Genomic DNA, 16,808 nt, shown 5'->3' with positions numbered 1-16,808 from the left:
CTGACTGATGACGTGTTGACTGACAAGGTCCCAGACTCGCACTCTGAACACTCTCACGCTTCACACACTGATGACATTGTTGCTAGGGAGGACGCTTCAATTATTAGTGACCATCACGCGGTTCTGTCAGTAGTTACTTCTGACTCTGTAGGTGATGCTGCGCACACTGTTGCACACACTGAACTGCCTGAGTCTGCGGCACATCGCACTACTCGTCTGGGTCGTGTAGTTCGACCGGTTAACAGGCTTCTTTACACTATAGCTAGACAAGATGTCACTAAACGGTTGCAGCAGAATGTTCAGACTGTCTGCAGCTCTGTTGTTCAAGCTCTTAGGGCATAAGTCTTCTGCACCTTTGTTTTTTTTTTTGGTGCCTTGCTATGCTTTAGTATGGTAACACTTATACCTGATGATTTATGTATTGATAGTTTTGGGCAAGTGTAGAATGTGTAAGGCATTCTGCATCCGGTGATTGGTTGGAGAGTTTGACGTCGCTCTCTGTCCACTACATCCTTAAAGGATACCTTTTATGGTCGGACTTTTAGTGTGTAGTCCCTTGACATTTGATGTGCTTTGGGTATAGTGTTGAAGCAGGTGTGTAATTTTGTCCAGAATTCAGTGGGGGTGGGTGTAACAGAGTTGAAAATAGCCTCACTTACATAAAGTGAATTCTTTCAAAATTATGATATTACATTGTTATTGTAATGTCTATTTTTATATACACTGGTTTTTATATGTTTAAAATGTTTTCATATGTCGTACCCATTCACATGAGTTTAAAACATGAGACATTGCGACTGCAATTGTATTTTCATTTCTACTTTGCATTTCAATATTTTGAGCATTTGCGCTTCCCGTACTCCAGTCAGAACTAGTCTGCTGGAGGTAAGCTGTGCATAGAGAGTGCTCCGTGAATAATTTTGTGTTTTAATATAAAATAACATGTTTGTCTTCCACACTGGTTCAAATACGTATATACATAAGTTGTATTAATAGATAATTTCTGCAAGTAATGCTAGAGTGTTGTCTAAGATGGTATCTAATCAAGCTATTGTGGGCTACGTCTTTTTGGCGGCAGCCACATTTTGTTAGCTAGCTTTATGAAGAAAACACTTGCAATTTCTTGATTTCTTTTTACGTTTATACTGTAGATTTGGGTATGCAGTCGTCATCGTCTAATCTCGGTGGATTCTTTGTTTTATTTGTGAATGCAGGTACGTTGTTTATACTGTTAATGAATCAATGCTTGTTGTGAATTCATTGGGAAAAAAAACTATACGATCACAACGTGTGAAACGTGTGCAAACTCTATGTTGTTTCTTCTGCATGATTTTATGTTTGTTTAAACTGAATTGAACAAGCTATGCATTATTTTATCTATGTTCAGGAATAGCCAGTCAGAACTAGTCTGCTGGAGATTTGGGTATGCAGTCGTCATCGTCTAATCTCAGTGGATTCTTTGTTTTATTTGTGAATGCAGGGAAATAAAAAACAGTGAGGAGAGTTTGTGTGTTGAGCCAAACTTTACCATCACAATTGACACCTGCACTAGAGAGGGTAGTTACACTTATCATTGTTAATATTGTGCTATACATGTGGCACAAACAATTTTTGAGTTTGTGGACTAGCCATAGGCTGAATGGAGCTGGTAAAAAAAGATAATTATGAGAACGTGCGGACAGTGGCACACAATGGGCTTAAAGTGACAGTGCACCATTTACAAATGAGATAAACAGCATCAAATGTGTAGTATTTCTTAAGAAATTAATACTTTAAAACAAAATTACTGTAATTATCTTTTAAATAATATAAAAGTGTTGACCTTGGCTTCCCTTATGAGTCGCCACTGGCAGACAGCCTAATAAATTGTTTGCAGGCAAATCTGTGGCCTAGCGCAGTGAAATGCCATTAGTCAAATCATTACTCATCCTTACAGTGGGCTCCGCAATTTGGAAAAACAATATATATATTTGCAGCTGTGCTGAGTGTCATGTAGCTATCCGTTTTGTACAGATTACTCAGATATGCACATGTGTATATTACACAGGTATGCACATGCATATGTCGTAAAAGATTGCAAGACAGAAACATTGAACATATTTTAATCTGTATTTATAAAAAAAAATACTGTGGATTATATGTAAAAGCTAAAATTATGATTGATAGTCTAATAATGGCATTATTAAGTGAAGAGTACCTGATGACTTGTTTGGGACTTGAAAAAGATTGGGACTTGGACTTGGACTCGACTTGGCTTTGATGTGACTTGGACTTGGACTCGACTTGCCCTTCTCTGTATTTACTTGGGACTTGACTTGGACTTGACTGCTAAGACTTGGGACTTGCCAAACAGTGACCTGGTCCCACCTCTGGGTATAAGTGTGGCCACAATCCGGCTGTGGGATGGAGGGAGGGATTATGCATGTGCTAATATAGCATGCAAACAGTGAAGCAGTAAGACAGTGGTAAAAAGTGGCTAGTGGACAGACAGTACACAAACATGGAGAGGGTGGAGAGGCAGACAGACTATGCGGAGAAGTCTATCTCTCCTCTTCCCTTAAGTGAAGCATTGAACAGTTCAATGGCCCTGGGGACAAATTACTTCCTCAGTCTGTCTGTTGTGCAAGGCAGTGAGCGAAGTCTCCAGCTGATCAAGCTTTTCTGCTTTGTAATAGTGCTGTGGAGTGGATGACACTCATTGTCCAAAATGTTGATCAGTTTGTTCAGGGTCCTTTTATCAGATATTGAAGTGATGCACTCCAGTTCAGCTCCCACTACAGAGCCAGATTTCCTTACCAGCCTGTCAAGTCGCCCAGCATCCTTCTTCTTTGTGCTTCCTCCCCAGCATACCACTGCATAGAAGAGTTCTTCCAGAATATCTGCAAAAGAGCCAACAAATGTAATAAGAATGTATTGTGCAATTATTAATTGCACTCGAGTTCATAGGGTTCACCTTCTCTGACTCAAAATGTAACAGAAAATGTTATTAGACTGATGCTTTTCTGTGGATTTACTTACTCTGTAAATTTCACTCTGTGAGCACAAAAGTGATGCTCTCTCTGACGTGGATGCAACTCCGCTCGATGATGTTGTTCTGTGCATGGTTCTGTGTATAGAACCATATCTGTTGTTCTGTGCGCTAGCCAGAGCAGAAACGCTCCCGCGCGAGAACTGCTGGGCTCGCCGATACTTTTCTCTGATATGAGAAAACACTTTTCTGTTTTCATGGTTTGACTGAACACAGCAAATTCTTCCGAACCACTAGGTGTCGCTGTATACTTTTGATGTAAATAAATCGTAGCATCCTGACAGCGTGTCAAAAGAAGAAGTGGTGAAAATGTACTTCTGGAACTTTCTGTCCCGGGTTACGTTGCGAGAAGATGAGAATAAGCGATAGGTAACTAAGCTTTTCTGTGAACCTCTGAAATTTAAGCGAATATTTAGTTCTTAACATTCGATACGAACTCTGTAGTGTATACAATCAGAGTGACGTCTTATTCTCTAACGGAAAATCAAAGGGATACGGTCCACATAAACTACCGGAGGTTGACAAAATACACTAGCCAGCTAGCTAGCTACCTTGCTAACATTAGCAAGCTTGCTATACTTGGCTTCTTTGCAGGGTAGCACTAGCTAACTTGCTAACTCAAACGTTACCCAGCATCTGTTAACGGGTAATCTGTTAACACCATCTCGTTTGTTACTTTGAGGTATACGTATTATATCACGTGTGAAAAATAACGTTAACTTTAAACTTATTGTGAAATTGGAATCTTTTCAGCCAGCTAACTTTACGTCAACGCGAGAGTGGTTCATGGCATGGGGTCCGATTAATGAGTGTCAGTGACTTAGTAACGTAAATCTTTCCTAAATTAACTTGTCAAGTGAACATAGGAAGTATTTGTAATGGGTAAAGACTATTATAAAGTGTTGGGAATACAAAAAGGTGCGTCAGAGGACGAAATCAAGAAAGCTTACAGAAAACAGGCTTTACGATATCACCCCGACAAAAATAAGTCCCCCGGAGCGGAGGATAAATTCAAAGAGATTGCAGAGGCCTACGATGTCCTAAGCGATTCGAAGAAAAAGGACATCTATGACCGATATGGAGAAGAAGGTAATGTTATGTGCATGGAGTGGTTATAAACTTACATTCTGATAGTTAAACTGTTTTGTGGTTGGTGTGTGATGAGGCTAATGCTAACAGCCAGGTGGTAACGTGGAATGACCTGGACTAGATAGCCAGCCGTCCAAATCGTTTGGAGACAGTAACCAATGTCACCTGTCTTAACATTTCTGGTTTGTATGTGATTTAAAGTTTTATTTTAACCATCTCTTCATCATTGTTAACTTTTAATGGTAATGTAAGCGGAGCCCTAAGCTAAGGCAACTGTCATAGCTGATGCTTGCCCACCCAGGAACTATGTTGCTCCTTTTTAACATGTAGCTGTTAACAGTAGCTTTAGCTCCTCGTTTAAATGCGAATTTGTATTTTGCAGTGAGACAAAGTCCACACGGTACTGTTAGACATTTCCGTTTTGTCTGACACCCGTCCATGAGTTGGCCAGATGGCCCACTCTGCCTCACCCGAAACTACCCAGTGTTTTGCTGCCAAACAGGTTAATTCTGTCACGAGCTTGGCTATGAAGACAGGACGACTCTGCACGACTGACGTGCTGCTTATGGGTTGCACTGAGGTTACTGTTGTTCATGGATTTAGTTGGCTAACGGCCACGCTGTTGTTGATTTTTTTTTTTTTTTTTTTTTTTTTTGTAAAACACAACTCATTTGTGTAATGAGTTATACAGCAGTCAGATGACCCTGATGTGTAGGCAGTACGACATGCCATTATCTTAATACAATTTTATTTTTTTCCTACAGGTCTCAAAGGAGCTTCAAGTGGTGGATGTCCCAATGGACCCACCTACAACTACACATTTCATGGGGACCCTCACGCCATGTTTGCTGAGTTCTTTGGTGGCCGCAGCCCATTTGACCAGTTTTTTTCACACGGTGGCGGAGGAGGTGACGATGACATGGACATTGACGACCCGTTTGCAGCGTTTGGTATGGGAGGCATGGGAGGCATGGGAGGCATGGGTGGCATGGGGGGGTTCCAGAGGTCCTTCAAATCCAGACCTGGGAACATCCACGGCGGTAGGGAGAAGAAGAAGGACCCTCCAGTCATTCATGAGTTGAAGGTGAGCTTGGAGGAGGTGTTCTCGGGCTGCACCAAGAAAATGAAGATCTCCCGCAAGCGCCTCAACGCAGACCGCTGCTCCATGCGCAACGAGGATAAGATCCTGACGGTGGACATCAAGCGTGGATGGAAGGAGGGCACCAAGATCACTTTCCCCCGGGAGGGGGACGAGACACCCACCAACATCCCAGCCGATGTGGTTTTCGTGGTGAAGGACAAAGCACATCCAGTTTTCCGCAGAGAAGGCTCAGATGTCATCTACCCTGCTAGGATATCCCTCAGAGATGTAAGTGCCAGAGATAATTAAGATAGAGCTGTCACTTTGATAACAAATTTCTGTGTCAAAATGTTTAAAAGTTCAAGGCTAAATATAGGCCAGTGTCGGAGATGTGTCAGAGATGTAAGATGTAAGTATAGCCTAGTAGGATTGTGCCAAGCTGTATGAGAATGCATGTGACCCCTGAAATGTCCTTTACTTTTTTTTAAATAAAATCTTAATAATAATTCAAACAGTGAACTTGGCAGGTAATTGGGTGTAAATTGAATTGAAGGATTTTACCTTTTTGTTTTTTCTGCTCACGGAACATCAGTCCCTCAGCGTTCCCTCTTGTACTGTCAAGTCATGTCAGAGTAGATATGTATTTGCAGAGCAGTAGCTGAATAAATAGGACAGAGACTTGGATATCATTCAAATTTTCTGTTTCAGTTTCAACAATCCTGCTGGCCCCCTCCTCCCTTTACCTGTCTTGAGACCCTGACCTGTTTGCAATCTGGCTCCTTAGCTTTCTGCTGTACTCTTGTCGTAGGGCAGTGTTTCTCAAAGTGTGGTCCAGGGACCACTGTTGGTCCGCAAGCTATCCCAAGTGGTCCACAAGCAGACGTGATAAAATATAATATAGAGTTTGCCATCTCCAAGCAACTTGTATGCAAAAACAGTTCTGCAACACTGCCTATGGAAGCTATGCCAATTTAAATTATATGAATCCTCTGACACAAAAAGCAAGGTGCAAAGACAATAAGCAAGGTGATTCAGTGAGTAGGCTTACTGTGTAATATACTGTTGAAGTAGGTCTTTTTTTCTTTTTTTTTAGCTAGGTGGTCTGTGATTTTTTTTAATTTTATTATTAGTTAAGTGGTCCTTGGTATGAGAAAGTTTGAGAAACACTGGGCTTAATAAGTTTCACAGCAAATTGTCAGTCTGGGACCTAACTCAAAATTCTGGTCCACCTGAAAACTTTTAAGTGGTGACCACCCTTGATAGATACCCCTTCCTTTCTCATGACACTGGTCAGAGGATTCCTATTCTTGCTCCTCTTGGTGTCCTTCAGGCATTGGCAGTAGTAGTAGTAATAAAGACATCATTTAATTGTTCAATTAAATGTTTTGTCATTTACTGATTAATGTGTTACAAGATTTGTAAAAACATGCCCATTGTAAATACTCCATCTTTCCATCTTTCATTTCCTCAGGCGCTTTGTGGATGCTCGATTAGTGCCCCAACACTGGACGGCAGAACTATTACTGTGACCTCTCGCGACATCATCAAACCTGGGATGAAGAAGCGTATTGCGGGGGAGGGCCTGCCTCTCTCCAAGTGCCCGGAGAAGAGGGGGGACATGGTGGTGGAGTTTGTGGTGAAGTTCCCCGACAAGTTGGGCCAGAGCACCCGAGACGCCCTCGGTCAGATCCTCCCGCCGTGATCAGAGTGTGGTGATGGGAGGAGCCGTTATCCAACACTAAGACTGCCTCATCCAGTAGCGTTTTTTGCTTTTTGCCCTAGTATCCTGCTTTTCTTTTCTATGTCCCATAAAGATAAAGAGACTTTCTGGTGAACTGGAAGTAAGACAAGTGTAACCGCACTTTTTTTCCCCTAAAAAAATAAATATTTTATTTTACCCATTGCTAAAGGAACCCTCCGGTTTAAAAACAACCTAGGGTCTATTTTTGTATGATAATAATTGTAAACATTTCACGTTAATCAGAGTAGTTTTGAGTCAGACCAGAATACGTATTTGCAAGGAAATGGCATATAGCACAGCCTTGCGAGCACACTACTCTAAACCACTGACTAGGCTCAAAATATTGTTACACTTTTGTGCTACTGTGGGCAGAGTCCATGCAGACCAGACAAGCTGAAGTATTTTTTAACTTTAAGTGTACAGAAAGGGTATAAAAAACAGGTGGTGTTTGTGCAGGCAGTGCTTTACCTATTCTTCCGGTCGCCGCCATGTTGTATGGAGTCCTAGCAGTATGGCGGCAAATAGGTAAAGCACTGACTGCTCAAACAGGTCCTTTTATACTCTTCCTGTAAACTTAGGAAGTTAAAAAAAACTGTGCACCCTCCCCACAGTAGTACAGAAGTATAATGACATTTTGAGCTGAGTCAGTGGCTTTCAGTAGTTTACTCTGATGTAGTGAGCTTGCCCACAACGCTATGCTATATGCTACTTATATGCTACTTCCGTGCAAGCGCATAATCCCGCCCTACTCAAAACTACTCTGATTAAATTATATTTTGGTCCTCAACAAAGGTTTACACTCAGTATCATCCAAACATAGACCCTGGGTTGTTTTTCCAGACCAGATGGTTCCTTTAGTTTCTCTGTCTGTTGGTGATCACTAACATGATGCACTTTCACATCACTGTGAAATATTAGAATTTTTATTTTTTTTATATATATATTTTGGACTGGGGTGGGACATACAAGACGACTGTACTACGTCTTAACCTATGCATCAGCATTCATTCCCACATAGCTTTACATTGCTGAAGAAACTGGGAGTCCCCCTGAAACGCATTGATTTTTGTGCATTGATAGTTGATTTTGTCTTGTAACAAAATATTAATCTTTGTGGTGTATCGTTCCATGTATATCCTGTTTTACACATTGTTTCAGACACTGATGTCTGGATTGAAATCTCGCAGCCTTTTGCAGGTAGAGTGGGAGTTGTGCAATTGTAATTCCCAATGAAAAGGAGTACAAAAGCTTTGAGTTTTGTCCATGGTCATTCAATTTTAGTTATGCAAAAAAGACTCCAACCTTTCCCCCTGCCAATGGGGCCCCCCAAGATCCACATTACAGTTGCTACATTGAGGCCCAGATTTACCAGAGGCTTTAGCAGAGATTTAGCCTGTGCAAAACCATTATCCTGACCTATGATTGTTCCGTGTGTTTGTACAGTATGTATTTTCACTGAAGGTCATGATTTTTGTTTTGTTTTATGTTAAACCTGTGTGCCAAAACCTTAAGTCTGGTCCTGCGTGTATCTCAGGTGCAAGTATGCCTGAATGTAGCGTTTGTCTTATAGGGAAAAAAACACATTTGCACATATCTATATGGATATGAAGAGCCTAAGGCTCAGACAGGTCTAACTGGAAAACTCCAGTTAAATTACAAGAACTCACAAATGCTGTTTTATTTCAATGCACCGTCAACCATGAAGCCACCAGGGAAATGTCCCTGAGTCAACCTCATTACAGAACTGACTTGTGGAGGATGTTAAGTATCAGTATTTTGTACTGACTGAACGTAATATCAAAATATACTCAATCCACTAATCGGTGTGTGATGTCTATGGATCCTTTCACTTCAGCCATCTACACAAAAAAATCACTTTAACGTTGATCATTCTTTATATATTTATTCCATAGGAACTAAGATACAGTGCTAACAAGTGCCAAAAAGGTTTGTGTGTTCTCTGTAGATCAGAATGTGTGTGTGTGTGTGTATGTATATATATATATATATGGAGTTGCTCCAAAAGAAATCTATGAAACCGCTTTACCAAAATAGCAGATGAAACTCAGCAGTGATGGCTTGCCAAAGGTATTCTCAAGTTGACCCAGTAGAACATTTAACATTTTGGTTGGATGTGTGTGAAAAAACATTCAGAAGCCGTGTTCATAATTGTGGGTCACAAACATTAAAATATTTGTAAAAATATGCAACTGACTACAAATTGTATGTTTCAAGTGGCATTTGTTTTCAGTTTATGGCCATGGAAACCATCCAACCAGGTCAGTCCAATTTTATGCCAACATGTGAGTATCAATGGAGAGTTGTCTAAACTTAAATGCCATACAGTCTATGTTAAATGCATGATGACGCATGGGGCAATTTTTTGAACAATGATGTTGGACAACCACATAACCGGTTCCTTGTGGTCTGATTGGATGATCATGGTAATTTGCCTAAATGACTTAGTCAAATTAAAGTTTTCCAGAAATGTTGACCAATCATGAGGAATGTGCCAGTACAACAATGCCGAGGATGGATTATTGCCCTGCAACTTTGCTGAGAATCATGATTTTATATCATGTACAGTCGTCATACATCTTAGCTTACATAGATGTTGAGCCTGCTTGAGCCGAGTCCAAATGCTGAGAAACTAACGTAGGTGGCAGTATTGGTCTGTGTTTGTAATAAATCGGCTAAATTAAGAAGTGAAGAAGTAACCACGAAGATGTCCCACCCTCTGAATTACAAGCGTTAGGTAAAATTTTGATGATCAAGGCATAGGACTTGTCAGAAGTGGCAGCGGATTTCATTTATTATAGGACCAAGACTTATTTCCAGAGGTTGGTGAACGTCTGCTGCTAATGGACATAACGCTTTGCCATCTATAAGCGGGTGAGTTAGTGTAAATTTGGTGGCTAGCTAAGCTAACTAAGACGCGTCGTTTCGAGATAGATTTCTTCACTTTGTCACCTTATTTGTAGCAGGTATGTTTCATGATGCACACTAAACGAACCGAATTAGCTTTTTTATCATTACGTGCAACGTAAGATGGTAGTTGGTAGTGGTAAGATATACCTTTACCGTTGTAATCACGAGTTAGACTGTGATGGGCCTCAGGAAAGTTAGCTAACGCTAATCAGCCTATTAAATGTAATCAACAAGGTAAGCCAGCCATCGCAGCTGATGATCGCTTATTAGATGGCTACTTAGGTCCTAGCTATTTGGATTAATAGTTGGACGTATTTCGTCATTGTGGTTAGCATATCCGTTCAGTAATCAGTCTTTTATTTGTGTAACATTGTTTTAACAATCTGTTTGTTTAACAAACAAACGTTACACGAAATTGATCTAATGACTAGATTAAACCATATGGACAGTGATTTATGCCTACGCCTACGTAACTGTAAATACACATTTGTATTTTTAGTAAGGTGCCAAAGACGCAGTTTTCAGGCAAGCACGAGAGGCCGCGTCAATATGTCAACAGTTGATATCTGCTGTGTGTTTGTGTCTTGTCACAGGTGTTGGCCCTGTAAGAAGTGATGGCATAGAGATGTGAAGGGCACCTATCCGTGTCTGTTTCATATTTGGCCTCAGTGCTGTAGGGTTTGCGGCTCCCACCGCTGTTTTGATCCTCCTGGCCTAGCGAAAGTGGCTCACTCAGATCATTGTGTCTGAGGTATACTGCTGTCACGATTTCTTCAGTAAGACCTAAATAACACTTAAACACATAAGATGCCTTTAGGACTGGGGCGAAGAAAGAAGGCTTCTCCACTTGTAGAAAACGAAGAGGCGGAGCCAGTGCGGGCAGGCTTAAATGTGCCAGGCTTGGACGGCATGGATGGGGTAGGGGGCGGACTTGGGGAGGCAACTGCACAGGAGGGTCTGCCTCCCCCGCCCACCAGCTTGCGTCCTCGTCTGATCTTCCACACGCAGCTGGCCCATGGGAGCCCAACGGGGCGCATCGAGGGGTTCAGCAATGTCCGGGAACTCTACGCTAAGATCGGCGAGGCCTTTGGAATACCACCAGCTGAGGTGAGGAGCAGGGGACAGCCGGGGTCCCCATCTGCTGTCTAGACGTAACTCTCGGTTACTCGGGAGTCTTCTTCAGGTGATCATACATGGGCCGACTGTTTGAGCTATGTGGCTAGGCAACCACATAACCAGTTCCATGTTTTCTGATTAAATATTTATGATAATTTGCCTATGAAGTATGAACAAAAATTGGCCAATATAAATAACAATATGCCATAACAATAATAAAGAACATTGCCCAGCAGTATTAATCAGAAAGTCGCTTTGTCAGCTTTAAATTCACACACCATAGATAATGTTGATGCAAACGGTGTGTGTTGTCTGTCACATACGTTCCTAGGTGATGTTCTGCACACTGAACACGCACAAGGTGGACATGGACAAGCTGTTGGGTGGTCAGATTGGACTGGAGGACTTCATCTTTGCACACGTGAAAGGCCAGCGGAAAGAGGTGGAGGTGTTCAAGGGTGAGGATGCCCTTGGCCTCACCATCACAGACAATGGAGCTGGCTACGCTTTCATCAAGGTGAGCAGGAAATGTGTGTCCTTGTAGTTCTATCAGCACAGTGTTTATGGAGTATATGTCAAAGTTCATGAGAGAGACTCATTCCTAGAGATTATACAAATATGAAATGATGTGTGCTCTTAGATTTTTATAAGTGTTTTAAATTTACTTAATTTGTGTAATTTCAGAGAATAAGAGAAGGAAGCATCATTCATCAGATCCAAGTCATCAACGTGGGAGACATGATTGTGTCAATCAACGGCCACATGCTCATTGGCTGTCGACACTACGAAGTAGCCAAGATGTTGAAGGAGCTGCCCAGGGGAAAGACCTTCGTCCTGAAGCTGGTGGAGCCCTTAAAGGCATTTGGTGAGTGTGTGCCCCTACGGATTGGCTGTTAAGTCCCAGTTTAATTTCAGTACTGGTTCTTTACTTGGCCTTCAACACCTGTTTAATGATAAGCTCCTGAACAGATGGCACTGAAATGGCACTTGTATGTGTCTGTGTAGTGGCAACACAGCACAAGTGGCATTTGCACCAGTTCTGTGGACAATCAAATGGTACTCTCTAATGGTGCTGCATCACATTTGATCTTGGCTCTCTGATTATAAAGCAAGCACCTACATTACAGCAACATCTACAGAGTAGGTTGTAACGCATTTCATTTGTTCTTGAAAATGCAAACAAGGTCAGGAATGTATAATTGTGTAATGAGTTTGTTACTGCCATGGTCTCTCTCTCTATCCGGAGAATTAGGTCACCCAGTATTAGTAAGAGTAATGCTAACTTCTGATTAACCGTATCAGTGACGGCAACAGTGTCACTCCATTATCTGCTGGCGGTGCCTAGCACTAATACCTGTACGATGCCGTTTACGTGTATGGCCTGGCTGTATGGCTTTAGTGAACTTCCACTGCAAGTAGTTGGTTAACAGACCGATTAAATGGTCCACCTTTTTGTTGTTGTTACAATCAGACATGATCAGTCAGAGATCAGGCGGGTCACGGTCCGGTGGGGTCCAGCTGGGCACTGGAAGGGGCACCCTGCGTCTTAGGTCAAAAGGTCCTGCCACCGTGGAGGAACTGGTAAGCTCATAATAGTTTTGTCTACAGCAAGGGCCATGTAAGCATTCAAAGTGGGTATTTAAAGCTTTGTGTATCTGTGAATTGCAAAATAGTAATTTCAGGCTCCTGTCTCATCGGTCATCCTCATGTTGATCTGTCCGTGTCTTAGCCATCTGCGTTCGAGGAGAAGGCCATTGAGAAGGTGGATGACCTCCTGGAGAGTTATATGGGGATCAGAGACAGCGAGCTTGGTAATGAACCCCAAACTGTCTTCTGTATCTGACCGCCTCTGATAGAAATACTTGGTGTGGTACAAGACCTGGACACAAAAGCATGGGTTTTATTTCACCTATTGGCTTACAATTGTGAATCACCTGTTGGCTACAAGTATGAGTTGTATTTTACCTGTTGTGTTTTTTTTTTCTTTCCGTGACTCACGTTCCTTTCATTCTGTCCTCTCCTTTTGCAGCGGCCACTATGGTCGAGCTGGGCAAGGACAAGAAGAACCCTGATGAGTTTGCCGAGGCCCTGGACGAGACGCTGGGTGACTTTGCCTTCCCCGACGAGTTTGTTTTTGACGTCTGGGGCGCCATTGGCGATGCAAAGGTCGGCCGGGTGTAAAGAGTCAGAAGTCTGGAGCAAGAGGAAGCAGAGGGCTCTGTCTCACCCTGTGGCTGTGGTGAATCTATGAAGATGCACTACTAGAAATCACTCTAGTACCTTTATGAAATCTGTTTGTTTTTTGTTTTTTTGCTCTTATGTTGTTCGTTTGCTTCAGCTGTCTACCCTGTCTACTCAGAACCTGTTCCACTGGGAGGTTTCACATGGGGACTTCTCTCCACTATATGGGAGAATTATCTCTGACCTCTTGACACTACTTTCCCCAAGTGGGTTTTTATTTTACTTTTTTTTTTTTTTTTTAACCAAGTGTCATTCTGTGCAGAGTCCCAAAATTGTGATTGACATGTAATCCAGATGAACAGTAGTGAACTAGTCATTAACCACCATTTTAAAAGTGTTGCTTTAGTTCTCCTGACTTTAAGAAAAAAAAGTAACATGAAGTTAAAGTTAACTGATATTTAGCAGCTGTTTTTATCCAAAGCGACGTGGACTCGCAAACATGGAAAGATAGAGATAAAATATGCTGCTGGTAGACTTTTGATAAATAAGAAATCAAATATGGTGCTGGGAGACTTTTGTTGTTTTACAGGCCCTCTGACGGTGGCTTCTATAAACTGTGACTCTTCCCTTTGCACTGTGTCACAAGGCGCTGTACCAGCTGGTTTGCACCTGCACTGCGGCTGCTCCCATGCTTACTGCGCAGCACTGGACTGGAACCGACACCACTGAGCCCGATCAGAGCTGTGCTGGACAGGACGGGACTGGACTTTGCAGTGCTGTGCAGTGACCTTTGAGCACTGCATTAGGTCAGTGCAGCCTATGGACCACTTAGTGTGTGACCCACAGAGACCTAAACTATAAACCGATGAAGCATGTGCTGATTAGGGTTCCTTTGAGTTTTTGTTTTTCTTTGATTGTTTCTTTTTTTAAATGAGAGCGAGAGAGTGAGAGCAAGAGAGATATAGAGAAAGAGAACTGTGAGGCCTTGGTGGACCAGTTGATTTGGCAGCATTTGTTAACTCCCCAGTTCATTACATGGAGAAGTTGCATCACAGACATTCCAGATAGGGGCCCTGATTTGAAAGACAAGCAAGGTCTTCAGTGTCAAACACATGTTGCAGAGGTAATTGTCATTGCTGGGCAAATGGTCTGATCGAAACATAAATATACATGAGTGTGTAAGATATAAATAAATTGTGTGAGTAACACTGGCACATTAGCCAGTTAGTCTGAAGTCTTAACTTGTCTCACTCATTTTTATATATTTACTATTACGTATTGTGTTGTATTGTTACATTTATATAATAATTTTTAAATCTGATCGTTTGTCAAGCAATGGGAATTATATTTGCTACATATGTTTTACACTTAAGACCAAAGACTTTGTCTGTCTTTCAAATTAGGGGCCATAGCGCTGAGCAGTACAAATGACAAACAGGCTCTGACTAACACTCCCGTGCTCCTCGTTACCTGTAAGGGGCGTAAGACAACCATTCCATAATGCCAAACTGAAGGAAAACTCACTGTTTTAGGCAATCAGTGTGACTACAGTATTATACCAAGATATAAATATTTCCAGTGTATTTTCTTAGCAGAAGAAAAGTTTACAATGTGTTACAAAGGTTTACAGTGGCCTCTTAAGAGAACAGTATTGTGTCTTTATGTTGACCTCCTGTCATTAGAGGGTTCGTAGTGTTGATGTGCTTGTCGGTCTTTTTTTCTTTTCTTTTTTTTTTGGGCGGGTCATTGGACTCGAGTCCTGATGTCCACTCCTTCTCCACTGCACCTTCTTCTGTAGGCCAAGCTGTGGCCAAAGCACTTCCAATGAGCTCAACCAACAGCCTACACAGTAAGGGGGGATCACATTAGCCAACGGCAAGCGGCAGGTTTCCTATTGTTCTCTATGGTTTGGCAGCGGAACGGTGGCAACGCTAGTGTTGAACAAGCTGAGGGTTGAACTTGGTTCAACTTTCAAAGCACAACGCGAGCGTATTCAATTGACAAACCGTTTGTGTTGCTTAGGAAAGAGACAAAACTTATTATGGTCTGAGCGTTGCACTACGTTTGCCGCTGCCGCTTGTCGCTGGCTAATGTGATCCCCGCCTAATGCTGTGTGATTCAGGGCTAGGAGAACAACCAAACGCTAACGCCAGTCGGCAACTCAGTAGCTTATGTGATGTGCAGAGAGATCGTGTCATGACAAAAAATAAAAAATAAACAAAACACACACAAAAAAAAAACACTGATCATAGAGCTGAATGCAACTTGACTTGGAATCTTTTATATAAACTGTGTAGTTACTTTATATAAATCATACACCCTGTGATAGTTTTGTATCGGTTGATTTTGGTTTGTCTTTTTCTGTCACTCCTCAGTGCTTTTTCAACTATACTTAACTGAGTATTACTGTCATATAGCTCTATGTTAGAAACTGTAACACTGAAAGTTTTATTGTCTTAAAGGATTTTCTTTTTACACTGTTCCGCTGTTACAAATCATAGTGGCAATAATGATAATGGGATTGATTACAAGGACCTCATCATCTTTTTAACCATGTTACAAAATGAAGCAAAAAAAAAAAAGAGTACCATTTTTGAATGGTCAATATATGACGAAAAATGCCGCATTAAAAAAAAGAAAAAATATGTTTGTAGTTGTGTTTTATGGTGATGTTGATGTTTTCTAAATGATGACAAGTGGTGTGTCATGCGGTCTTTGCGTAGTAAACAGCATTATTTAGTTCTTTCTGATGCTATCAGGGAAGGTTCATCAACGTGTGTGTGTGTGTGAGAGAGAGTGAGAGAGCTAGAACCTCATCTGTGAGCATAGATAAGTGACTTAAAAAAGATAATGTCATAATTTGCTCTTTTGAGTAAACTGGGGAAATAACAAACTAGTGTGTTATTACACTAGAGTAGTGCCCAGGCATGAGTGATGTTGTAAAACCACCATGGACTACCTCCAATAATGTTAAGCCCGTTTCAGTGAAAAAAACAGATCAAGCTGAAATCATTCAAATGCATGGAAAAGAAGGAGTCTTGGCTTTACCCAATAGGCCCTAGTCTCAACTATTACAATGTGTTTTGGCAACGTATGGTTACAGTCTATATGCCTATGAGGCGGTGCCGTCCCAGACTTTAATCCTAGCCCTGGGGGTGTACGACAAAGCGAGTACACCTAAGATAATAAAGAAGGGCTGAATGCAAAAGGGTATGCTACAAGCATCTAACTGAGCTATCAGAAGGCTGGTAAAAGAGCCTGTGTTTTTATTGTATTCTAGAACCATCACAGCCCCAGGGTCCTGTTCAGTACAATTAATTACTTAATTAATAACTAATTCATTCTTATAACCCGCTTTGGTTATAAGAATTTTCTAAAATGACCTTGAAGAAGAAATATATATACAGTATATATTTATGTTTGTCTTTTGTTCTTTCACTTTTATTACAATATTGTGTAATATGACAGCCTTTTTAAATGTTCTCATTCTTGTTCATTTTTATTGTCAATTGACCTGCCTCAAATGGAAAGGACGGTACAAGTCTAATGCTTCATAAATAAAAGTGACATGACAGTCAACCGCTCACCGAGTCCCCAAAACAGTACTGTTGACTGCAAACAAGTCATAAGTGCTTTCTAAGTAG

General features: G+C 41.5%; 2 protein-coding genes across 6 annotated transcripts; both read left to right on the top strand.

Annotated features, from left to right (window-relative positions):
- The first annotated feature begins 3,337 nt into the window (after positions 1–3,337).
- dnajb1a (DnaJ heat shock protein family (Hsp40) member B1a) lies at positions 3,338–9,144 on the top strand. Its single transcript, XM_076266460.1, has 3 exons — positions 3,338–4,117; positions 4,882–5,486; positions 6,670–9,144. The coding sequence occupies exons 1-3, from the start codon at positions 3,907–3,909 to the stop codon at positions 6,898–6,900; spliced, it is 1,047 nt and encodes a 348-aa protein (XP_076122575.1). The 5' UTR covers positions 3,338–3,906; the 3' UTR covers positions 6,901–9,144.
- A 505-nt stretch (positions 9,145–9,649) lies between these two features.
- On the top strand, positions 9,650–16,469 carry gipc1 (GIPC PDZ domain containing family, member 1). 5 transcript variants are annotated; one of them, XR_012982635.1, is made up of 8 exons: positions 9,650–9,831; positions 10,461–10,974; positions 11,315–11,500; positions 11,668–11,848; positions 12,455–12,564; positions 12,713–12,794; positions 13,013–13,430; positions 13,811–16,469. XR_012982635.1 is itself a non-coding variant. In XM_076266459.1 (7 exons), exons 2-7 carry the CDS (start codon positions 10,675–10,677, stop codon positions 13,162–13,164), a joined length of 1,011 nt encoding a protein of 336 aa, XP_076122574.1. In that variant the 5' UTR covers positions 9,650–9,779; positions 10,461–10,674; the 3' UTR covers positions 13,165–16,469. The 5 variants fall into 5 exon arrangements, 4 of the variants coding, with proteins under 4 accessions (XP_076122574.1, XP_076122571.1, XP_076122572.1 ...); XM_076266459.1 differs by having other exon boundaries at positions 9,650–9,779; positions 13,013–16,469; XM_076266456.1 differs by having other exon boundaries at positions 13,013–16,469.
- The last annotated feature ends 339 nt before the right edge of the window (positions 16,470–16,808 follow it).

The sequence above is a fragment of the Alosa pseudoharengus genome, unplaced genomic scaffold, assembly GCF_046254945.1.
Source record: "Alosa pseudoharengus isolate Yale_2024_CS ecotype anadromous, Long Island Sound unplaced genomic scaffold, YU_APseudo_1.1 YU_APseudo_1.1_scf_4, whole genome shotgun sequence".
In the NCBI taxonomy this organism is placed as follows: Eukaryota; Metazoa; Chordata; class Actinopteri; order Clupeiformes; family Clupeidae; genus Alosa; species Alosa pseudoharengus.
Note: the sequence above shows the minus strand (reverse complement) of the source record. Positions and strands in the feature narration are given on the sequence as shown.

Coding starts and splice junctions, on each gene's coding strand:
- dnajb1a (XM_076266460.1), top strand. CDS start 3,907: ATGGGTAAAGACTATTATAAAGTGTTGGGAATACAAAAAGGTGCGTCA. Junction 4,118..4,881: donor TGACCGATATGGAGAAGAAG/GTAATGTTATGT, acceptor TTTTTCCTACAG/GTCTCAAAGGAGCTTCAAGT. Junction 5,487..6,669: donor CTAGGATATCCCTCAGAGAT/GTAAGTGCCAGA, acceptor TCATTTCCTCAG/GCGCTTTGTGGATGCTCGAT.
- gipc1 (XM_076266459.1), top strand. CDS start 10,675: ATGCCTTTAGGACTGGGGCGAAGAAAGAAGGCTTCTCCACTTGTAGAA. Junction 11,849..12,454: donor GGAGCCCTTAAAGGCATTTG/GTGAGTGTGTGC, acceptor TGTTACAATCAG/ACATGATCAGTCAGAGATCA. Junction 12,795..13,012: donor GATCAGAGACAGCGAGCTTG/GTAATGAACCCC, acceptor CTCCTTTTGCAG/CGGCCACTATGGTCGAGCTG.